We start from the raw sequence: 24,979 nt of genomic DNA on the forward strand, positions 1-24,979 counted from the left end.
CCTGACATTGTCACTTGCAAGTGCAGTAATTTAGGTTGAATTTCGATTGTTCTTTAACTTCTGCTCCTTTCTTTTTTCTTTTAAATGTTATATAAATTTTGCATAGCTTGTTGACTTTTGCATAATTTAAGGGCATCTTATAGTTTTTCTTCTGTTTGGTTCTTTGCCTGCCTTAAGGCAGTTAGAACCTGTGATTTTCAAGCATTGTTGAATATTTGGCTCAACCGTATTTCATGTGCGTAAAATGTAAACATTTTCCTTATTCTGTTCATCTCAAAGTCAAATCCATTCGAGTCACTGATGACAGTAGACTTTCAGGCCAAGACAGCTTAGGTTATAGCATTAGCATGTCTGCTTGCTCAAATTTCAAGATCCTTCAAACCCAAGCATCAAAGTAATGAGCAATTAGTTTAAAGCTATGATTGTGTTGTTTCTATTTTTACTTACAGCGAATTTGATATATTTGAAAAGGTGTACATTTGGGTTTGCTAAATATTCATATTAATTCATCAAGTTATTAACAGGAGGCCGCTGAAAAACCATTGAGATCCATGGGTCTGGGATAGCATCAGCATCCTTGTTTTTCCTGAGTGTCCCTCTCTGCATTCATTAGTGAAGAAATGCCTATTCTATCAAAACTGGGTTTCCTGGTAGAGAGTTCAAACACAGATACAGATGCATCACCCTTCTCTCTGCAGCCTGTTCCCGCCCAGGCATGTGGATATTCTCATCGCAGCAATCCAGTGAAAGTCTTAACTTGAGAGGTAGTTTTTCCCTGAAAATATAATTAGTCACTTATTTTTAAGCACGTAAACATTTTAGATTGTATTCTAAGAGCAGCTACTGCACAGTGAAAAAAAAATGCATCTTTTCTTTTCTTTTTTTTTCAATTTATCAGATTGATCCTTCTTTTATCTCTGCCCAAATGACACTGTGAGTGGAGCTGGGGATATCTAAGCTTAAAGAAGCTCCTGAAAGATGAGAACATTAACCCCCAGTGCACCGAATTCCCTGAACACCTTGCATTCTCCTGTGCAGACTTGAAGTGGGCACCTGCTGTTTAATGTAATTAGTTTCAGAGGGAATGTCAGATCAGTCCTCAGGAGTTTATTCTGACCCAAAAACCCTCATAAGAAAATATCAGTGAGACAAAACAAGAAAACTTATCACAGTTGGGAAGCTGCTTCTCGCTGTGTTATTTGTTATTTGGGGGCATGTTTTAAAAGAGCCCTGTTTGCTGACTGGCTCACTAATTTTCTGGTTGCAGAATTGTGCTCAAGACAAAATTGCTCTAGCTAGCAGCTGTTTTCTTCTTCTAAAAATGAAGACATGGTGGGCTGCTTAAAAAGAAAAATTAGAAAACACTTGAAATTTTAGCAGTAGGTTTTAGCACTTCTTATGACAGCAAGATTTACAAATTAAAGACAAAGTAAGCTTGTTAATTTTCAAACTGCATTTTCCCATTAAAAAGTGTCCTGAACAAGGCTATTTCCAGTTTTTCTCTTTAGCCTTATTGATGTTCAGCTTGTAATGAACTGTAATCAGAGGGTTGAAAAGGGTCTCGTTTGAGCAGCAGGGTAAGTCTGACAGCAAATGACAGCATCATGGTTCCATTTGGTTTATTTTCCCCAAGACTGAGATGAGCAATCATTTATTTTGTTGGTAATTTGTGAGTCGCATTATCTAGTCTCATGACCCTCTGTGTTTATTTCCCTCTGTCATCCTCCTTGGTTGAGTCTTGCTTATATATTCAGCCTTGGCTGAGCTCCAGAGCTTAAGGGGGGGGGGGTTCTGGGCCCCCTTCTAGACAGAGGGTGAAGGGAGAGCAACTGACCCTTGAAGAAGCAGAAGGTTGTTAAAGAGGGAACCACAAGCACCTTTCAGGGAGACAGTGCAGCTGGGAAATAGTGCAAGACCTGGATGCTCAATTTACCCACCTCAAGGGGCAGACTATCCACCTCGGAGATCTGAGCTTGGTGTTATTAACAAGTAGTCATTTAACATCTCAGAATTAAGTTTCCCATAAATGCCCTTGATCTTATCTACCTCAAAGGTGGTGGTGAGAATAAAGTGACCCAGGATATGTGAGACTGCTTAGGAAGCCATAAAATATTGTGCAGATATTAGATATTACTATTTTTTCTTAGCAAATCCCTCGCTTAATGTCCTGACTGTCTATAAATTCTTGCCAAAACTTTGTGTAGCAACTGGGCCTTTAGCTACTTTTGGTAAAATATTTGCTACAGTAGTACTTGTTATCTCTTAAAGCATACCATTTGGTCAGAGACTTCAGTTACAAAGTTTCTTTTTATATATTTTTAAAGTTTTCTTGATTTTTTTTAAATTTTATTTTTTATGGAAGTGTATGATGTACAATGTTAGTTTCAGGTGTACAGCAAAGCAAGTTTCTCTTTATATTAGGGCGAAAGTTGCCTCCTCAGTGTTTGCCTCTGTGGATTCTGCCTCTGGAATAACCCTCGTGCATTCAAGCACTGTCAAAGATGCAGAGATGAAGGGTGAGTGAGGCAGACTCAGTCCTGCCATCTAGAAGCTGGAGTTGAATGGACAGAAACCAAGTAAACTTATAAATGAAATAATTGCAGGTGCTGTAAAGGAAACAAAAAATAAAAGAGTAAGAAAAAGATAATCAGGGAGTGAGACAACTACTGGAGTTCGAGTGGTCAGAGAAGGCACCTCTGAGGCAATGTTTAGACTAAGACCTAAGACTGGGGAAAGTTAACTGTGTTGAGCACTAGAAGAAGGCTAAGGGAACAGCACCTGCAGAGGCTGTGGGTGGAAGGAACATGGCCCGTTTGTGTCTCTGAAGACCACCAGGGCTGTAGCTGTATGAGCAAGGGGTGACACTGATGATAGGCAGGCTGTGGAAGGTGAGGGAAAGGAAGCCATCAGCTTTGGCAGCTGGGTGGGTGGTGCTATATCATTTGCTGAGATGAAGAAAGGGAATGGAGGAGGGAGTGGCAGGTGTGTGTGTGTGTGTGTGTGTGTGTGTGTGTGTGTGTGTGTGTGTGTGTTTAAAGAAATTCTCTGCACATTTTGAGTTGAAGATATCTATAAGAAGTTCAAGTGGAGATTTTGAATAAGTATTTCGTTCTGAGTCTGGAACCCAGAAGAGAGTTCCAGCCCGGAGATGTGAATTTGCATCTCATCAGCATCAAGATTTTAAAATCTATGGCTATTGGTACATTCAGTTAAGACAGAAGTATGTGGAGACCAGAGGGCATTGGCTAAGCGTCGAAAAATCCCAACATTTTGAGGCCAGGTGGAAAAGGAAGAGGCAACAAAGGAGAGTGAAAATGAGAGGAAATCAGAAAGGTTGCAGAAACAAAGAAAAAAATATTTCAGGAAGTGGGAGAAGGTTTTGGTTGAGTGCTGACTGCTCAGATGTTGAGTATGGTAAGGACAAAAGTGGCTATTGAATTTAGCAACACAGAAGAGATTTGTGACCTTGACAAGCTGAAAATGGTGAGAGCCAAGGCCAGTGTGTAGAGGGTAGAGTAATAGATGAACTGGAGATGAGAAAGGGAAACTGCATCTGTAGAACAATCCTGAGAACTTTTGCTATGAAAAGAAGCAGAGAAATAAGCTGTTTTCTCTGAGGGATTTTTTTTTTTTTTGGTTTATTTATGCTGTTCTGTTGTTTTAAAATAAGATACTGGAGCATGTTCATATGCTGATAGGAATGATTCAGCAGAGATAGAAGGATGGATGGATGGATGGATGGAAAAGAACTGGAGAGTCAGTAGGCAATGGAGGGAAAGGTTACTTCCTCTACTGTAGCAGAGGAAAGAGAGGTTGATGGAGAGTTATGTAGATAGAGTAGAAGTGTAGATGAGGGACATCAAGTCTGGTGGCCTCTGTATTCTCATTGAAATGTGAAGAGTGGCTCTCAGCTGAGAGGGAAAATGGAGGTAAGTGTAAGGGAGATTCAAAGAGGAGAAGATGTGAAATGGGTGTTGGTCATTCCTCTGGAGCAGTGGTTCTCAAAATGTGATTCCTGGACCAGAAGCATCAGCATCACACTTGAGAAGTTCTCTGAAATGCAAATTCTGAGGCCCCACCCCAGACCTATTGGATCAGAAACTTACTGGGAAGTGGAACCCAGCAATCTGTGTTTTAACACACTCTCTCGGTGATTCTGATGCTGGCTGAAATTTGAAAACCACTGATCTAGAGAAAAGTAGCAAGACGTATTTTGTAGATAAGAGCTTGAATTTCAAGTGATATCAGTTTCTTCGTACTATGTGTTTTTCTTGTGGCTTTTAGTGACTTGGGTTGAGACTGCCAGGATTAAGAGATGCCAGGTAAGAGTAAGGGTAAGAGGTAAGAGATGCCAGGATTCAGCCAGAACCAGGGGGTGCTGCGTACAGCAGAGGGAGGGAACCTTGATGGGGCTGGAGGCATTTCAGGGAACTGGTTATGATAGTAGATCATGGAATCTTCAGCTGGAAAGGAAGAAAGAAGGGTCAGAAAGGGCTGATGGGAGTGAGAAATCTGTAGAGCAATGGTTTGGAGTTTCCACTGATAGTCAAGGGGCAGCGCTGTTGCAAAGAAGGGCTCCGTATAGCACAGCTAGGTCATGTCCGAGCTCTTCAGTCCACAAAGGTTGTGCTTTGAAAATCTGACTAAATGAGTTCTGAGTAAAAATTCCATTGAACAAACACTTTAGCCTGTGAGCATGCATTAGTGTATTCATTGAGATATGGCAGGAAATTGCAAGATAGTTGGACACATACAAAAAGCACATGCTTTTAAAAAAAATGAATAACACAAGTAAAACCACTTAAGAAAATGTTTACTTACTTTAAATCAGCTGTTTAAATTATTCAGCTTCTGTAGTAGTCAGATTATTTTTGTTCATCTTAAACTACTACTACTATAAGAATATTAACTAATAATATTTATTAAGTACTTACAGTACAGCAGGCAATGTAGCATGCTCTAAAGGCAAGAATCTTATTTTATCATGACTGTGACCTCTGAGATAGATAATATTATTGACCTTATAGAAGCGTGGCAAACCTGAGAAACTTGCCTTAGCTTAGTTTTAAACAACTGAAGTGAATCAGTGTTCAGAAGTGCATATGATTCTTGTAAACTGCAACAACCTATGTACCATTTCTTAGTAACTATAAAATAATGAAGTGTAGTTTTCACTTGATCAGTGGCTGTTCCCAGGTGATGCCACCCACCTGAACCTTGGGGAAACATACACAAAAAAGATTTGCTGGCAATAAATAGGAGCATACCTGTCAGCTGCTCCTGGGTCCCTCCCTGGGGCACTGCTGGGCCCAGCTAGGGGTGAGGGTGTTTGAGCAGACCACTACTTGGGATGGTTAGTCTGGTCAACTCACTTTAGTGTATAGGTCTGACAAAGTGTGCAGGTTGTTGTGTGTTGGTTCCTCTGTTGCATCTGTACCCTCGTGTTTCTCCTGCACTTCCTCCTAGCCCTACTGCTGTGGGGCTCCTCAGCAGGCTGTGTACCAGGGACAGCCATGGAAGGAAGCAGAAATGAATCCAGAAATGTTATCTTTGGACACCAGAGGCATGTCTTCCAGCTTCTTCTTCTTTTTCTTCCTTTTTAAAAAAAATATGTATTAGTGTTTCACCCTCAGACTTTGCTAAGATCTTCAAAATATAAAACTTCTGCTTGAAAATGTAAATAGTTATTCTAACTTGCTAGCGTATCATTGTAAACCTTTGCTTTCTCCCTTTAATTGCTCTTAATAGAAAGCTGTTAAAAGATCATAAAATTTGTGATTTAAAAGATGTGTTAAAGTAGAATTGTATTTTCTTCCACCAGCCAATGCTAAATTATTCCCTGTGGCTCATTCTCCAGTAATTTGGACATTCCTTTGTAAAATAAGTTTCATGAAACACTTTCCATTTCCATAGGGATACTGTCTATGATTTGTTTAATAGACCCAATCTGGTAGGATATTTTTCTGGATAATCAGCTTACATTTTTCTTTATTTAGTCTCATCTCATTACCTATATGCTTGATTTCTTTACTATTTGGTAATATGTGTTCTTGGCACCTGCTGTGTTAGGCAGACACATTTTTCTTACATTGGTCCTTTTCCTACTTTTTATGGACAGTGCAATGTATGTGTGAACCTAATTGCTTTTTCATTTTGCATAGGCTATTCTTTATGTTGTGGACTTTTTTAAGGTAGTGAGTTAAAAATAAAAATATTAGGGTTGGTCTGTCCTTCCTTCCATCCTTACTTATTTCTTTCCTTTCTTTTTAGAGTATTCCAACAGGTACTAAAGTAGTAATTTAAAAATAATGTAGCAGAGTTGGACCTTTTCTTTTCTTCTCTCTCTTTGTTAAAGTATTCTACCCAGTACTCTGCTCTTTGGGCCAAAAAATAGGACTTTTCAATCTGCAGAGGCAAGAAGTCTGTGTCAATAGGGGTTTGGGTTCCACAGGTAACTGTCCAAATAAAAGGACTTAACTAAAATTGGGGTTTATCTTTCTCAGGCATATTATTTTCTCAAGCATTACCCAGTGGTAGGTAATTGTGGGGTTTGTTTGAGTAGCTCAAGATTGTCAGGGATTGGATCTGTTTTATTCTTTTGGCTGTTCCATCATGATCACAAGATGACAGCTGAGCTCAGAGACTGTGTTCACATTCCAGGCAAGAGGAGAGAGGAAAGAGATGGACAGATAAGCAAGAAGATGAGGGCCAGTGGAGCCTGACCATTCACTTTTAGGGAGCTTTTTGGATATTTCCCGCCCAGTGACTTACACTGACATCTTAGTGGCCAGGTCTGTGTCACATGGCAAGGGATTCTGGGAAATGCCAGGATTGGGTGTTACTGTCATTGGTGTTTGTTCTTGTTTGCTTTTCTCAGCTGGGCAGCTTGTCCCATCCCCAGCTAAACTGGTGCTCCATTAACAAGGAAGAAGGCGAGCATAGATGCTGGGTAGGAGCTCAGAGTCGGCACCACAGCCTCTAGTGGTGGAAGGCAGGCTGATAATTCAAGTGTTTCTTCTTAAGTGTAGAGCAGCTCTCTGTGCAGTCATTCTGTGCCTACTTCCTGGGAAATTGGGAGCCCTCAGAAAGCCTGCTAATATCTAGAACCCTCCCAAGAAAGGGTCCGTGTTCATTGTTGAGGGTAAATCCCTGAATAAACATCTGTTATGTAACTCCCAAGTTATGGGGGGATTTATTTCAGCATCAGATTTGGGAGAAGGGCTGGAGTAGGCATTTCTTCTTTCCATGAACTCAGAAAACAGGCTCCTGCTCAGACCTACTGAGCAGGGACCAGCAGCCATGCACATAGAAGCCCACTGTCTCATCTGTCATCCTGTTATGTTCATCTCCCTTCGTATATTCCCTTTGGGATACTACTAACCCACCTGTGTGTGTTATGTGAACAATTTCATTGACTGCTTTTTTTTTTTATCTGTTGTAGTCAAGAGGTCAAGGGCCTCTTCCCCACCTTCTTTATTATTTCCTGTATAGATTTGTTTTTAACTTTAGACCTGTGAACCATCTCCACAAGGGCCACTTTTCGTTTGTGATACATTTCTCTGAGGACTTGCTACTGCATCTTGAAATAAGTCTCTGCTTCACCCTCTAGTCCGCTTCCTACTGTGTCCCCACTGAGTGCCATGCACTACAAACTTTACTCATTTTAAGTTCTTAAATTCAAATAAAACATTATTTGCATAACAGTAGCATTTAAACAGAAAGGTCACTGCAGTGCTTATAACTGGGCAAATATAAAATACTGGTGGGAGTCTTCATTTAAAACAATAGATTTTGCTCAGTTACGCTATGGCTTAGCTAAAGTGCGGTGAGAATGTGTATACCTAAGAAGGCCTAATTGATCTAAAATACACCCCTTGGAAACTCAGCTGTGCTGGAGCTGGGTTAGAGTTTTCAGTATAAAGAAAGAGAATGTGAAATAAATCAGAGAAATAAAATAGTTGGGAGAATGTTTAAGGGACTTAGGAGAGCAAATTGTTTTCAAGCACTTCACACACTTTAAAAACATCAATTCCTCAACACACATAGGCTGTGCTAATTGTAAATCTTTCATTAAAAACCCGTCTCCTGAGGCCCTCTCCAGGCAACATCTTACAGGCCTAGTTTTGATTACTATTTCTTCTTTAAAGTAATAAGACAGGGCTTCCATAAGCATATTCTATAATTTGTATTTCAGTTGGTATCAGACCACATGATTTGAATTACTAAATCAGTTTTGGTTTGCTTTGTAATACATGGTTTTATTCAAATGTGTTAGTCCCCTGATCTTAGTTTTGACTTACAAGTAAGTAGCTAGTTTATAATAGCTTTTAGGTTTTTTTTTTCCTATTGGATGGTCAAGAAAATGCTTCATAAATCTGGTGTTATCTGTAATGTGTAATTGAGCCCCATTGTTCTTCAGCATGTAGTTAGGTAATTTAAATGAAACAAAAGTATATAAAATGTGGCTTTAAAGTATTTTATCCAGTCAAAAAAGAATTGGTCAGCAGTTGTCAGATAGATTTTGAAATGTTGTAAGGCCAGATCCTTTTAAAAAGTTTTTGCTTTTGTTTTGTCTTCAGTTTTTTTTTTAATATAGGACAGAAATTAATGGAATTTATTGTTTTTCTTCATCTTGGAGTCTTTAGATACTTGTGAAAGTTAGTTGAGATGTTAAGAAAAGTTTTAAATCCAAAGAAAAGTAGGCTGTATTTTAAGGGAGCTAATTTCAGTGGCTCCCTTAAATTTATCTCTGGGATAAATTAAATTTATAAGTACAGTAGAAAATATATATTGGAAAAGATAAAGGATTCAAATAAAATTTACTAAGATAGGAACTAAAGTCTATAGCCCAGTGCTGTTATGCATGCAGTAAATGTCAATAAATATTTATGGAATGAATGAATGGCGCAGTGAATAGATAAATCAGTTGTTCAGTAATTTCAGAGCTAGAGAGACCTGAGTTCCAATCCTGCCTGCCTCCTTACCCTTTAAGAATCCTTACACAGGTAATTTAGCTATTCTGAGCCCCTAGTAACTATACCCTAGTAAAAAGGTAAACAAGGCTATGGTGGACTGTCCCAATAGTGTTGTTTGGGTAGATTGGGCCTTACTGGTTATTATCAACTCTTTAGTGCACTGCAGTCGGAGTAATAGTCTATTGACCTAGAGCTATATGTCCTTATAAAGAATGGATCCTTAATCAATGGATTGATTAAGAAGCAGTTTAGAGACAACCAAAGAGAGGAGTTGATACGCCATCACTGGATCTGAGGAGCACCATTGCTTTTCCAGTGGTAGTCAAAATACAAATCAGATCATGTCGTGTATACCTAGATTCCTTATCTGTCACTCACCCAGGTAACACCCCTCGATAGCCCCGAAATCCAAAGGTGAAAGCAAAATCCTTCACATGACCCAGAAGCCCTGCTCATCCTCTCCGACTTTTTTGCTCGGCTTCATTGTTGTCTCAGGCACAGCCACACTGGCCTTTCCATTTTTATAATCCCACACTTCCACCTTCCATAGGCCTTCAGACACGCTGTACTTTACATCTGAACTATCCCACTCCCTTTACCTATTAGCTCATTCAACTCCCAGCTCAAGGGTCACTTTCCCAGGAGAGCTTTCCTCGCCTCACAGGCTACTAGGGTGCTTTGTTACTAACGCTTGAAGAAACGAGTTACTTCCCTTCAAGGTACTTAGTTTGTAATCTCACATTCATGACTGTGATTATTTGAATTCCCTCCATCTTCCCCACTAGACTGTAAATCCTGGGCTGGTAGCATGGTGATTGTTCAGCTAACCATTGTGCCAGTGGTTGTACCTAGTATGACGTGGTAAATACATTTTTTTATATGAATAGATATTCCAGAAACACAGTGAACATAGATTTTGATATTAAAATAGTTCAAAAGATGGTTGGTTTTCCAGTTTCTTTTGTTCCATAGTTAGTCTTATCTTTTTAGACATATTATCAGAAATTAGATTTCTTTTGACCAATCTTTCTTAGGCCAAATCACATTGTTTCTTTGTACAGATGCTTTGCCATTTTAAATAGGCCCTTGTCAGTATCCAGCTTTAGTGCAGGTCCTCAGATTTCTTGCAAGGGAGTCTGTAAAGCCTTGTGAAATGATAGCAGATGTCTGTTTGAATCTATGACTAGCACAGTTTTCACCAGACACAGACACATCTTGGGAATGTGGCACACAAAGAGGGATGCGTGGTGCAATGGTTCTTCCAAAGCACATCTGATTTTTATTTTTTGGGTAGTCATGAGCCTTCTTAGATCTGTTTACTGACTTTTTTAAAGTGTCCTTTGGTAACCTTACTGTGGCTCATTTTGTGAAATTGTGAGCAAGTGCTAGGGAGTGGGTAAGTGGAGGACTGAGGACGGCAAAGCCTCAGTGAGCTGGTAGGTTTCATTCCCAGAGGACAGTGACACTGCGGCCCACTTACTGCAGTGAGGAGGTATTGATTTTTCTCCCTCCCTGTTCTTAGCTGCACCTCTGAAGTGGTGATGGTGTGAAGTGTCTTCCCTGGTGAAGAAAGGAAAAACTGTCGTGAACTTTGTCACCCCAGCCATCGGACATTTCAAACCAAACTAGATGGAGTAGGGAAAGAGCTTTCAGGACTCTTAGAAACCTCCTGACTTAGTTCAGGACCCTGGCTTTTATGACAGAGAGTTTCCTGGCAATTTATAACAAACCTTGATAGACAATGGGAAGAAATGTGGATTTTTTTTTTTTAAAAAGTGTTTTGAAAAGAGAATAAAAGGATCATATCAGTGAAAACAATGCAGCTTTGTGCTGCGATCTTGGAAGGTTAGCAAAGTGGTCTTGTCCAAGTTTTCAGCACGATGTTCAGTTCCCGTTATAATTGGCTACTGGGTAGGTTTAGACCTAACTAGAATGCCAGCGTTCGATTTCACCGTGTCCTCGGTGGAAATGTGTCACCGTTTATGCTCGCCTTAGTGACAATTTTCTAAAACGGAAACTCGTGGGAAATCATTACAGTGTTTATATGTCTCCCTTGTCGGACAGCGTTATCCTGTGATATTTTACCAGTGTTTTCCACTGCATGATGGCATCTAGCGAAGATTAAGGCAGAACAGGTCCGTCTGTAATTTTGTGACTACATTTTACTTACTGAAGAAGAAAAGATAACTGACAATTAAGTATTTGGGATGTCACTGAGAGAACATGTGCAACTAATCAATGGTATCCTTTGGGAACATGATTTTATAAAGCTGATAAGGTAGAAAAATCAGGGTTTCATGATTTGTGTTGCATGATGATAATTGCACCTTTTCACTAAAAGAGACATTTCTCCTGGAGTAAACACTGAGCTTGCAGGGGATGCTGGCACTTGTGCTATTGTTTTCCTGCCCCCACTCAGGTAGTTTTTTGGTAAATGTTTTCATAAAGCTTGAGATTGTTTCCATTCTTTGCTTAGAATGATATTTCGAAAGGAATATCTGATCTATTTTAAGGAAAGTCATTTGTTCTTCTGTAACTGGGTAACGTTGTAAAAAAAATAATCATTATTTTTTGCTCCTTACAAGGTACACTCAGGTGCCCCGTTTTAATGCTTACAGAGTTGGATATAGTCATAGCAAAGTCTGTTACATAGTATATCACCCACTTGTTACAGCTCTTTGATTTAACCCCATTTCCTATCTGCATCTTAGTAGTAACCTGATTTATAGTGTGTGTACTTCCTAAGTGATAAATTGGATGGAAATTTCTTTACTGTATTTTTCTGTTAATTTTATAGCATCTTCAGTCTGCGTGTGTATGAAAGAGCAACTAAAAGATGGTTAGAACCCAGATATTTAGGAGTTCTCATGATGCCCACTCTTCTCATACATAGGCCATTTTTCCTAGTTTTGTTACACAGATTCCTTCTCTGCTGGTTTGGATGGTACTTTCTTTTTGCTGGTGAGGCTTTGAAAATTGCTACCATCCTGACAGAATGGTTAGTTACCTTAAAGACCATGTCATGTCCTCCCCTGCCTTGTTCCATGCTTGGTACCCACTGTTGAGTGACCTCTTCTTATGGAAATGATTTTAAATCTCCTAGTCATTTTCATTGCTTGGTAGGTGTAGGGCACTAGGGCTTCTTCAGCTCAACTCTGCAGTAATTGAGTTTAAATCTTATTTTTCCCTCATTTTTGGCTGACCCTCAGAACCAGAGCCTGTTGAATTCTAGAGTAGCATATAGAAGACACAGAAGCCATAAATATAACCTGCTTTCTAAATCCAGTACAGCAGTAGATTTTAGTCTTTCAAAAGAAATCCTCCACCAAGGGAACCTCACAACCCGACAGATACTTTCAGCTGCAGCCTGGAGCTGAAAGCACTCATGAATTCTAATCGCAAGGTGGCACACACTCCAGTGGGGTTCTAATTGACAAAGAGGCAGAAAACTGAGACGAGAAGGCGCACATGTCCTTTGAGGAGCTGGCGTCCCGCACAGGCCCAGCAGTGCTTCAGGCTCCAGGCCAGATGAAGAGTGTGCCCAGCCACGTGGCTGCCACCCTGGGCTATAAGCTCGTGTCCTTGTCTAGGTCGCCAGGTGCCTGTGAACCCCCTGCCACTGGCAGCATGTTTAGATACATACATATGTGTATTTTTCAGCAAGCCAGATTCTCAGCTTTCATCATTTTCAAAGGGATCCACAAATCGTAGCAGACTAAGAGGCTGTGTTTGTTAGATGGACACTAATCCAAACTTCCAAAATCGATAAAATAGTTTTTTAGGAACTGATACAACAGAAAGATTCAAAGGGAACAGAATTAACATTTATTGAATGCAATTGTGTGCCAGGGATTCCTGGAGACGTCATCTGATCCTCACAGTAACCTCTCAGGTAGACAGAGGAGGTGTTTGGACCCAGGCCTTGCTCTCAAGGCACATACTTCCTGTGACATACACCACACTGCCTCTCTGAAGAATGAAAATGACTAACCACTGAAGATTAATCAAAAAGAAAGATAAGCAAGCTAAAACAGCAGGGATATATGATTTGATTCAAAAATGTAATTGATAAGCTCTTAATTAAAAATGTAATATTTTTAAATTAAGAGCTTGTCTATTGAGTAAGATTGGGTGCTTTAAATCTTACTGGGGTTCCAAGCCTGTTGGCTGGCCCAGGGTGCAGCTTCAAAGAGTGTTCCTTCTTGACAAAAGCTTTTCAAGAAACTGGATAAGATTTAAATGAAACAGTCGTGAGGCCCCACTTCACTGCTGGGTCTCTCATGGAATTAGATCATGTGTTTATGAACCAAAGATTTGGTTAAGTAATTTAATTTCTGTTTTACATCTCTGTACTAATGACGGTCATTTCACTTGTACCTACTGTATTAAATTAGATAAATTCTACTATATTACCCTCTATCTCTGTTTGGGGTTAAGTATTAATTATTTTCTTATAAGTCTTCTTGACAGATTTTAGGAAATATTCTCTCCACATACCTGAATGCTTAACTCACCACCCTGCCAATGCTGCTTTCTTATAACTGTAAATCCTGAAATCCAAACTGGTAATTGTTTTGTGGAAAATATTATTTGAGAATATTCAGTGAACATTTAACAAAAATGCTCATGGACTTTTGGAGTATTCTATATTCTCTTTTTTTGGCAAGTATATCTGACCTAAAACAGTGTGATCATCTGTTTGGATTCTCTGTTTGGGGAGGCTGAGCAGGATTAATTCCCATCCTGGTGTTGCAGTGTAAACAGCTTTTGCCTGTCTTTTGTCATTAATGATCATGCTGTAGATGTAGCCAGTGCATTGTAAGCCAATCTGTCAAGGCAAATAAACAATTCACCTTGTTAAAATTCCCTAAATCTTGCATTAATAAAACCAAAGTAACCCCCTGAACACTCAGGAGATGTCTTCCTCCATACTGCAGTGATGGATGACATGTCTAAAGATCCTGGAAATTAAGTAGTTCAGGTCATTAAAAGTGTCCCACACTTGTTATTGATTTAATTTATTTTAAAAGGTGGGGGTGGAGATAAGAATGTTCCCCCCTCTCCTGTTCTCTTTTTTTTTAATCTGAAAGCTACCACTTGTTCATATAATTAAAACTATTGCCTGGGTGAGCAGCTCTGTATTTGTTACAACATTAAGCTTTATTATTCAAATGGGTGTTATACTTTTAAACAGAGATCTAGAAATGAGTAGATAATCATTGCAACTTGTATTACAGCAAAAATTCCTTGGAACTAATAAATGTGTCTCATGAGTCTTAGTACTTTTGATGACCTTCTGGGCACCCCAAAAATGTCCTCAGGTAAAAATTTAGATGAAGGTCAAATGATTTGAAGGAAATTAACTGAAATAGTAATGAAAGTATGCCTCTGGATAGAGGAAGGGTTTTTTTCTCTCCATTTTATGAATTTTTCATTTTTTCACTTTATAATCAAGAAAAGAGTAAACATTTTAGATGGACAGATCAGTGGGTGGTTGGAGGATGGATGGGAAAGCATTTAGAGAGTGCAGAGTTTTTCAGTTCCTTATCACTACATGCTAAGGCAAGTTTAAGTTATGTGTGTGTTTACTTGTTTATCACTAATTATCTCCAGCAGTCCCCACTCTGCTGGACCCATGGTATTCACTGCCATATCCTGGTGCCTAACATAACAGATGCTCAGTAAATACTTGTTTAATGAAAAAAGTATAACCCTAAATACTTTTCTTTTCCTCTCTTTTTTATTTCTTAAGCTTTGGTGGGTACAGTGGGCTATGTAAGGAATTGTAAGAGCCCTAGGCAAGGCTGGCTGTCCAGACGACCCCTCTCCAGAGACAGAACAGCAGAAGGGTTGAACACTAGTGTAGGACTGAGGTCTGCTGCTACGATTGGTGACCTCTGTAGTAGCTCAGTCCGTTTATATGTCCTAACTGGGTCACAGCATTCCAAAACCCTGTGAGACATGGGACAGTTCCGAATGTAAGCTGTGGCTGAAAACAGTGCATTATATAGAATTATTTATATACAAGATACGATGTGACCTTCCTTTTGTCATTTGTTTTGTAGCTTTTGCGTCGTCCTGCCTAGCTGTTCCTCATCAGCTGCGTGATTGACATTTCATCATCAATCTCATTGTTATTTAAACAATGTGTGCTTATGGGGGGAGAAGCCATGGTACATTATAATAATGACCCTTAAGAATAGTTATATTAATTTCAGAGATTATTGCTCGATGTTTGATGCATTTTCCATGGTCTTTGTGAAAAAAAAAGGGGGGGTGGGTAGGAAGGGTAAGACAATCATTTCTCTGGCAGACTCTTTCAAAAATGACTATATATGAAAATGCACTCTTATAGTTCTCCATTAGATTTCTCCTGAAACTGCATAATTTGGATATCTGAGGGCTGACATGGTTATGCCATTATGCCAGCTATTTAGCTGGGCTCCCTAAGTGGAAGAAGTCTATAGATTTTTTTCAGTATATACACTGATTTACACTTAGTGTAAAATTGTTACTGACCCTTTAAGTGGAGCTGTCCAAATAGCAGTAAATGTTGGTTGATCCTATTGCTGAAACACGTGATAGCTGAAGGATCTTGACTAAATATTCCAGTTAAAAAAGCCATGTATAGTATTTCCTAAACAACAGCAGTCTCTTATACACACACACACACACACACACATAATCAGACCACTTTATCACTCAATTAGGAAGACTTGATCTAACTATCTTAGCAGTATTCTTGATGTTCCCAGGTTTTCTGAAATACTAACACTTTATTAGAACCTCCTTGAAGGCAGGAACTTTGTCTACCTGGTGGCCAACTGTCTCGCCCCTTAGTCAGCATCTGGAGTAACGTAGGTGCACTGTAAATGCTGGCTGGTGAAATGGAGCATTTGCTGACACTGAATAGCATGCATGTTGGCCTGAATTCCTGGTGGGTGAAATGGGGACCACTCTCATTTTGCTTTTGGGTCATAATGTTGGTAAGAACTTTGACGGATGGTTATGACTTTTTGAAATAGTTTATTGGCTGGATTGCCTAGCAAACTTCACTTTCTCATTCTGTTGTCTACTTTCACAGGCTGTCATTCTAGAAAATGAAGAACTCCCCAAACTGTTTCTTGACTTCCTAAACGTGCGACATTTGCCCTCTCTACCAAAGGCAGAGAGTTGTGGGTAAGAGTGGTTGTTTACCTATTGGACATGTATCTTAAGTTACATTTCAGTCATTTACTGACCTAACCAGTCATTTACTGGTGCCAGAAGGGCCAGCCCGGCCACACACGTGCTATGGGCTCAGGACAGCACTCACTCACCCTGCCTGAAGTCAAAGGAATTCCTCCTGCGTTCTTGTGCCCATATTACAGCCAGATGACCACTGCTCAGGTTTAGACGTGAAGAACTGACTTTTTAAATTATGCTGCTATATGGAATGTTGTTATATCATGGGGATTATAAATCTACATAGCCTTTTACAGACTAATTATTTGTGGACTCTTGGGCAAAGTCTGTATCCCGTTGGCATGTATATTCACATGATTTTAAAGCTGTAAGTGATCTTAGAGATGATTTTACCCAACTCCCTTCATTTTAGAGTTGCACAAACTGAGACCAGGAATGAAGTGCCTTCCCAAGATCTCTTGCCTTGGAGCTGGCAGAGCCCAGGCCTCTTGTGTAAGCTCCTTCCCCACTGTCCTGCTGCCTCTCCCTCAGGACCTTCTAAATGCAGGGCTGCCGATCCTAATCCTCTTTTCCCAAGAAACCAGATATTTGATCTCATCAGCAATTGGGAAAAGTTGTTCTGCAGAATTAAGTCTGAAATAAGCCACTCGCTCAGCTCTGGGCACCTGACTGTGTTGAGTTGGCTTGCGAAGGCAGTCAACAGCATCCCCAACATGTTAAATCTGTTTACAAAGAACCAAGTCATCACAAACTCTCTACCAATGCAAGTTGGGGAGAGGTGTTTATCCATTTTCTTGCTGCTTCCAGATGTGCCTGAAGGACCCACACTAACTGCAAGACATTTAAGCTAACCACACCCAGAGTCGTGTTAAACCCCAGCTGTCTGCTGGTGAGAGGCTACCAACACCTGTCACAGCTCCCTCACCAGCCGGCTTTGCTTGGGGCCACCTTCCACTCATCCCAGAACAAGAACACACACCCCACTCAGCAAATCGTATGCATGGTCACTGCGCCTTCTTCCAACTAGCATGCATTTGCTGGGAGATTGGTCTTCATGTGTGGTTGTGTGTTTTTAAGAAGAAATATTGGGAACGAAGTGAGTGAAATCTTTTCTTCATTATATAAGTCCAAAAGGAAAACCATGGGATTTTTAAGTGATCTTCGGGAAAATTGAAATGCAAGAATGTTACAGTCTTAACGTTTCCTTAAAATGAGGCATCAGCAATGCCGTGACTCTGTGAAAATACCTGACTTTTCAAAATGTCTCCCACTTCAGAGCTCTGAGAATACTGGCTGTTTCTTCCTTTGTTGGCATAAATACTGACCCAATTCATATGGTCTTTCTCTTTTCTTTAAAAATAATTTTAGATCTTTTGATGAGACAGAATCTGAAGAGTCAAGGTAAGAACAAATTCCAGTCAATCAGGAGTTACACCAACCAAGAATAGGACTATGGCTTTGTTAAATGTTTAATTGCCATCGTCCAAGTGTTTCAAGTCATGATTTTGTTGAAGACCGTTGTTAGGAAATTGATTTTAAGATTATAAATATTTAATGGGAAGTTACAGAAGAACAAGTCACATTTAACAGCGAAGAAATAAAACCCTATGTTGTTTCATACAAGTAATAAGAATACTATTTCATCAATAACCAGACTATAAGATATAAAAAAAAAAACAAAAATGCTTTTCAGCAATGATTTACGGTATAGATTGTATATCTACTTCAAGTTCTACAAAGACACGTTTGGAAGACGTATGCTGCTAGTTCGTTCCTCCAACTCTGCTTTGCTGTTATTCCCGCAACCGTAAGATGCAGAAACCTTGAGATGTCCCCGCACAGCAGTTTGATCCCCTCAAAGCTAGTTTGTAGTGTTTTCTGTTTACCGTCGTCCCCTGATGCTGACATGCCTGTTCTTGACCTTTCCAGCAAACTGTCCCACCAGCCGGTGCTGCTGTTCCTCAGGGATCCATACGTCTTGCCTGCAGCCAGCGGTAATCAAACCTGTCATCTGCTAACAGCTCTTTACTGATCTGACCCTGCACCACATAAACCACGTTTTTAATACAGGTCTAACAGAGTGACATTGGTCCGGGGCTTAATAATCTGCCAATAAACCAGTGCTCTTGGTGTAAGAGACATTGAGAATTTTAATTGGGGCAGGCCTTTCAGGAGGAAATGTAATTTTTTCTTTCTCTCTTGCCAGGCTGTTTTAAATTAGAGTAATAAGGGGGAAAGGTATTTATTGTCCTTAATTTTTTTTGGTGGTGTTATTTTGACCTCTGTTGGGTAATTTTTTTTTTTTTAACAAATGCTAGGGTTTGAATTCAAGGCCCTGGCCCTTTTTTAAAAATGTTTCTTCCCCAAAGCTGTGTCTACAGTGCATGGGTATCTCCATTTAGATTACAGCATCTTTGATGGTCAAATATACATTTTAAAAAGTTGTATATTTAAGTATAATGAATTAATTTAAGTATAACTTTAATTCAGTATTTTAGCCTGAGTCCTTTTTTTGTGCCAAGAAATTCATATTATTCGGAGTCCCTCTCAAAGTGTTCTGAGTAGATTCTCAGACATTATCTCATTTAATTTCCTTAACAACCTCATGAAATAGGCAGGGCAGGCATCATCATTCACACTTGAGAAAACTGGGGCTCAGGGGGGTCCCTGACTTGCCCAGGTTCACATGTGTGGTGGGCGGATCCCGTTTTGCCCAATTTCTCCTTTGCGTACAGTGAATTTTCAGCCTTTGTTTCAGAGAGTAACCAGAGCATAGTAAATAAATAGCAATAGGTAAATTACCTATTGAAACCATTCCTCCATTCTGATAATAAGCAGTTATCACCAGCAAGAGAGAGGGGACTGTTCTCTGTGGCAGGGATGCTGGTACTCATGTCACCTGCTTAGCTGTCAGTTTAAAGGACGCTGGCTAGGGCACAGCCCTGCTCTGTTGAGGGACTGTTCTAGCAGAGAAAGCTGCCTTTGCTGTACACAAATAAGGTCTCATAGTATTTTCCCTATAGAATCCTTTCAGTGAGGAGTAATTATCTATCTTTAGCATTTGCTTCCCATCTAACAAATAGGGATGGTGTATTAGTTGATACTATGTTAACAAGATGTTACATGTAACAAATATCATTTTACCTAGTCTAGATTAAATTGGCAGTGTTTTATAAAGTATTTGTACTAGGTTTTAAAAATGGTTCCACAAGTACTTTTTCCAGGTACTGTTTTTGCTCTGATAGTTCATGCATTTGACTGAAATTCCTGTAAAAGTGTAGAGTGGAATGATCATTGTGGACTGGAATGGCCAGGATGCTTTATGGAAGAGGGAATATATTTTACGATCCTTAAATCTGATGCATCCAGCTTATTAAGGAGCATGTGCTGTGTACCTGGCTTGATGGTGAAGGACAGGAGGAACTTTCTGAGAAGGCGCATCAGGGCAAATGTCTGGAGTTGGAAAGAGGAAGAAGTATGGGTCATTGGTAGAATGTTGATGCAGCTGAATGACTTGCACAGAGAGGGGATTCCTGTTTGAGAGTAAATGAAAGTCATGGGATTGATGGACAGGATGCAACCAGGTATGGAAGGGCCAGATACTAGATCTACTTTCGAGAAACTTCGACCCACCCAATATCATTAATCAGATTCTTGTCGTCTTAGAAGCATTATAGTAGCGACATATTCTTGCAAATCTTTAGCATTTAATTTAAAGATAAATTTTACTGGCCTCATATGTTTGTGTTATAAGGCCTCTTAACAAAATGTTGAGGTTCCTATTCCAGAGGAGTCTGAATATGGATGTACCTTTACAGGTACAGTGACACCCACAAAATTAGAGGAGTGTCTGTCTTTAAAATTCTGACAGTTAAGCACTATCCTCTTATAAAAATGCTAAAACTAAAACATTATTGTCTTAGTATATGCTTATTGGCCTTTGTTTTGATTTTTCTGGGAAATTCGTAGCAGCTCTCACCCAGGTCCCCAGAGACTGCAATGTGGCTAACCTCTGCGACGTTTTTCTGTCCTCCTCTGACTTGACTTCTCATCGTCTTTAGCCGCTGTTGGCCACTTTCTCCTCCATCAAACACCATCTCCCTTTGGCTTTCCCACTTTTCTGCTTTTCTTCCAGGCTCTGGCAGTTCAACCAAAGGCTGTCCTAGACCCTCTGCTCTTCTCATTTTACTTGAGAAATGACTGTGGCTGGGATTACCTTGCGTATACAGCTGAGTCACAAGATTGTTCTTCCATCCCGACCCTCTCTGCGAGCTCCAGGCTGTCACCGTGGTTGCCAAGGTCCCCTGTGGGTGGGGCCCTGGCTCACATTTCTGCCGGGACCCCCTTGCACACTCTGGTCCATCCTCATTGCAGTTTTCTCTGGGCCTGAGCTGTGTTGAGCCCAGTCACCTCAGGGCCCCTGCTGCTGCTTCCTTCTCAAACCCTCTCCTTGTCCTCACACATCGTTGGCCTTTCGTCTTTCAGGTGCAACTTCAGAGAGCCTTTGCTGACTCTCCTTTCAAGTAGCCTCCAAGAGCACCTCCACCACATCCACTTTTTCTTTAAGCTTAACAATAAATGTTTCTAAAAATAAATGAAAACCAACAAAAATAACAACAAATCCTATCCTAAATCTCTTTCCTCTTCATCAACTCTCAGTGAGAAACAAAGGCAAGTGCAGTTTTCTGAGTAATTCAAGCAGTAATGGACATTATATTAAATGATGCATATAATAAAGCCAAAATCTGGTTAGAGTGGAGTGGAACAGGGGGAAAAAAAAAGACCTCGGATTATCTCATCATTGGTTACTAGTTGGTGGACCTTGTTATAAAATATCTCTGTTCCATTCACTTTTATCTGAGCACCCTATTGACTTCCTTTATAACAATGATCATGGATTGTGTTTCCTTTCCTCTCTCTCTTTCTCTCTCTTATATTCACCCTCTAAATCTCCAGCATCTGGCATATGCTCAGCATTTGCTGGACAGTGAATACAGGGCCTAGGCATGTGCTGTTCCCTCTGCCGGGAATGCCCTTCCTCCAGACACCCTCACAGCTGCTGCATCACATCCCTCAAATGGCACCTTCACGCAAAGGTCCTTCCTCACCTTCCCATCCCCTGTCACTCTCTGTCCTCATGCCCTGCTTTATTTTTTCTCCTTGCCTTTAAACCACTGCTTGACCTATTAGAGTGCTCTAATTACCCGGAGTGTTTAATGTTACCTTCTTTTTGTCCTTTTTTGCTGATCTTATTTATTTGAATCAAAATGTTTTAAGCTAAATATGCTTCAAATAGACTTTTTATATTTTGGGTGGCAAAGGATAAATGCATATATGCTAATGCATGCAATATGTCTAAATTTAGGTTATTGAAAATTAACAACTTCATTTATGGCTATTGGTTTCAATTCATATTTGTGTGGAAGAAATACATTTAGAATTAAAATTGACTTAGCTAAATCATTGATTTTGGATGGGATCTAAATATGTAGGTGAAAGTCTGATGACAAACTTTTAAGGATACCTTTTTCAAAAAATCATGTTACTTCATGTTAGGTAAAAGCAACCATTAAAAAAATCAAGTGTCATCAACCAAAAGTAACTGAGTACTTGTGTACTGGAGATATTTTAAAAACGTATTTTGCTTGTTTATTCACTTGTCTCCCTGACTGATGTGTAAGTTCCACGGTGTGGGCAGGCACTGTTACGTATGTTCCCAGTAATTAGACAGTGCTTGGTACGTAATAATAGCTGGTACTTACCGTGTGCCAAATTCAGGCCCAAGCACTTTGTTTCATTCATCAATTTTTACAATGCTCTTTAGATGGGTACTCTGAAGAAATACCTCACCAGTCTTGTTGAATCCATCACCACTTTGAACTTGCTCCAGTCCACTCCCTGAATGGCAGTCGGAGTCATCTCTTCCAAACGTTTCATTTCTGTCTTACTCTGCTTAAAATCCTTCAGTAGCTTCTCACTGCTTTTCAGATAAAGTCAGACTTCCTGTCCATTCTTACCAGGCTTGAATTCTCCCCCTGCCCTCACAGCCACTCCTCTTGCTACACTCGCCTCCATTCAGGTCGTTGAATCCTGCAGGCACCTGCTTGCCACAGACTTTCCAAGTCCTCTCCTCCCTGATGAGGTCCATTCCCCTTGTATGTGGTTTTACCTAGTAGGTAGTATAGAGATTGGATTAATAAGTGAACATACTGTTTTTTGTCTTAACGTATCAGACTGCTTAAGTCCCTTAATAAATATATGTATTTAAATCCTGGATATAACTGTGTGCAGATTGAAACTGAGAAATGAAACTTCTGGTTTCTGTGATAGATTGATTCCCCTGTTCAAGTTATCCGTTCATATTTTACCTACTCTGATAACTAAAATGTGGTACAACATAAATACACCTCTGAATTTCCTTTGTATCTCCTATAAAAGTGTAGCCGATTTTTCAAGTTTGACAGGATAGCTTTTGTCACAAATGTGCCCTTTTTCATTAGGAAGACAGGCCCCCATCTCACTGCTCTCTCGAAGCTAGTGTAACAGAACAAGCATCCGCAAGTCTGCTCAGCCTCAGCACTGCTGTAAACCACAATGGAAAAACTGCAGCCAAGTATTCCCAGTAGAAATCTTGAAATTCCTTCAAGTATATTGAGATTTTGTTAGAAATTGAATTGCCAGTGTAATCCATCTTCCTTGTGAGAAAACATTCAGATAAAGAGCTGGGGCTGAGCAGCATTAACCATTAGAACATCCCTTAAATCAATAAGCTACAAATCTGGCCATGCTTTCCTGCAGCACCTGGTGCTACACAAACGTGGCTTCGAGGCTGAAGCAGTGTGACTGATGGCACATCCGAAACGAGGGCCAACTGTACAGTGATGCAGACTAAGTTATGCCTGGGCCTCACCTCGTTACATCCTTCAGAACACAGTTGTGTTTTATTGATGTGCATAAGAAACGCAGTTTTCCTTTTGTTTTCCAGATTTTCCCAATGTGGTTATTGAAGGAGTTCTCCATGGGATATTTTACCCTCATCTACAGCCCAGGTAGAAACCCTTCCATGGCTAGAAGAAGCTGAGGCAAGTTTCGAAGGCGCAGTGAAGGAAATCGATACCTACCAAATTAACCCAAACTCTCTGACATAACTGCTCTCGCTAGTGGTGAAATTCACAGCCCCAGCTTAATTCAAGGCAGGGACATTTCCATTAGAATGGTGCTTTAAAAATAGAAACTGAACCTGGACGGTGCTGAAGGTTAAGGCCAAGTGTTTTAAGAAGTAGAATGTAGCTGCCAATTTAGAAACCCAGGAGAAGGAGGCTGGAGAGGATCCTGAGGGATATAGGGGTAACAGATCAGTTCCTCCCTACTGCAGTCGCACCATTTGCTGATTGAAAATCTTATCCTGAATCACAATGAGACTGATCAACTTTGGTAGCTTTTTGGTTTAGATTTTATGATACACTAATCTTTTCGTCATGAGCTTTTTCTCAGCCAGTAATGGATACATTCTGAAGTGCTGGCACCAGGATAGTATCACAGAAACACACTGTGCTAAACATCAGGAAGGAACTAAACTGGAAATTAAATTTTACTTGCAATATTAGGGCATTTTTTAAAATTATGGCATTTTTATTTATGTTATAGTGGAGTTGCATCATATCCAGGGGTTAGCTTCTAATTTCAGCACTTAAGATAAAATGGTACTGTGTCAGGATTGTCCTTGAAAGTCCTTTAGACTGACGCCATTTTGAAAATCTGTATCCACTACAACCAGTTTTTCCTCTAGTGTTCGAAGAGATGACTGTTTCTTCAGTTGAAGACCAATGGAAGTTGTTGATGTGTTTAGGGACTATTTTGTATAAAAAACACATACCTTTAAACACTAGAATTACATTTAGCCTTGCAAGATGCTTGTCCTCTAAGAGACAGATGAGAACTCAGTGACTAAGGGAACATCAGATTGACAACACTCATCTTGGTTTACTTGAGGACATCCATTCATTGACGAGGTGGTACTACCATGGGATTTATTGTTATTTTCCTTACTCCTCATCATTTCCTTTTCACTGACCTCATATACTGAATTAATGTAGATTAAATGTGTTTGTGATGTAACTCCACTATACATCTTACATTCATATTATGAGTAGTAAAAGTTGAAAGCATATATGCAACCTGTATGTGTGTGCTGTATTTGGGCATTTTCTTGAAAACCAATTAATAGCTAGCTTATTTATGATTATTAGTTTAAGAAGCTTCTGTGTGGGAGAAGAAATTTAGATTTAAAACAACTAAATCATGGTTTTTGATTAAGATCTAAATATAGAAGTTTAAAGCTTGCTGAAAACTCTTAGAGATATATTTATAATAGATGTGTTACTCTATGCTGGAAACAAGCAAAAACTAATAATCAAGTGTCATCAACCAAAAATGACTGAATAGTCAAGTTTTGGAGATATTTTTAGATGTTTTTGTTATTAACTATTTTGAGTTCAATAAAAACAAAGAACAAGAATTATTTGAATATGTCTTCTCCTAGGATCTTATTGGAAACACAAATTGCGTCTTGTCTCTTTACACAAACGCACACACATGTAAAAATTCTCACTTATTCACATAGAGATTTATTTCTAATCTGACAAGGTAAGTGTTAAATTACCTGATTTATTAAGCTAATAGCTACTCATTAAGTAGTTCATGATTTACTGAGACAGTAAGAATTTTTAAAAAATAAAGACCAAGCATCATTGGTGGCACACTACTCAAGAAATCTTTCTTGAGAATTAAATTTATTTCATTTTTTAATTTAAACTTTT

The 24,979-nt window shown here is 39.6% G+C and overlaps 1 protein-coding gene across 8 annotated transcripts in view; it reads left to right on the forward strand.

The window, feature by feature from the left end:
* The window catches only part of SNX24 (sorting nexin 24), a 132,328-nt gene extending 107,641 nt beyond the window's left edge, over window positions 1–24,687 (forward strand). For 3 of the 8 annotated variants that reach the window (XR_004318673.1, XR_004318672.1, XR_004318674.1), the window contains exons 4-7: window positions 16,060–16,154; window positions 16,573–17,561; window positions 18,090–18,154; window positions 23,146–23,196. Coding sequence is in view for 3 of the 8 variants with exons in the window: in XM_032476588.1 (XP_032332479.1) it covers window positions 16,060–16,154; window positions 16,573–16,652; window positions 17,529–17,561; window positions 18,090–18,154; window positions 23,146–23,241 (369 nt within the window). In the remaining 5 variants the exon portion in view is untranslated. Of the gene's footprint in view, window positions 1–16,059; window positions 16,155–16,572; window positions 17,562–18,089; window positions 19,745–23,145 lie in introns of all 8 variants that reach the window. The other 5 variants (XM_032476590.1, XM_032476589.1, XR_004318676.1 and 2 more) reach the window with 4 other exon arrangements.
* Window positions 24,688–24,979: the final 292 nt, after the last annotated feature.

Source organism: Camelus ferus, chromosome 3, assembly GCF_009834535.1.
Source record: "Camelus ferus isolate YT-003-E chromosome 3, BCGSAC_Cfer_1.0, whole genome shotgun sequence".
Taxonomy (NCBI): Eukaryota; Metazoa; Chordata; class Mammalia; order Artiodactyla; family Camelidae; genus Camelus; species Camelus ferus.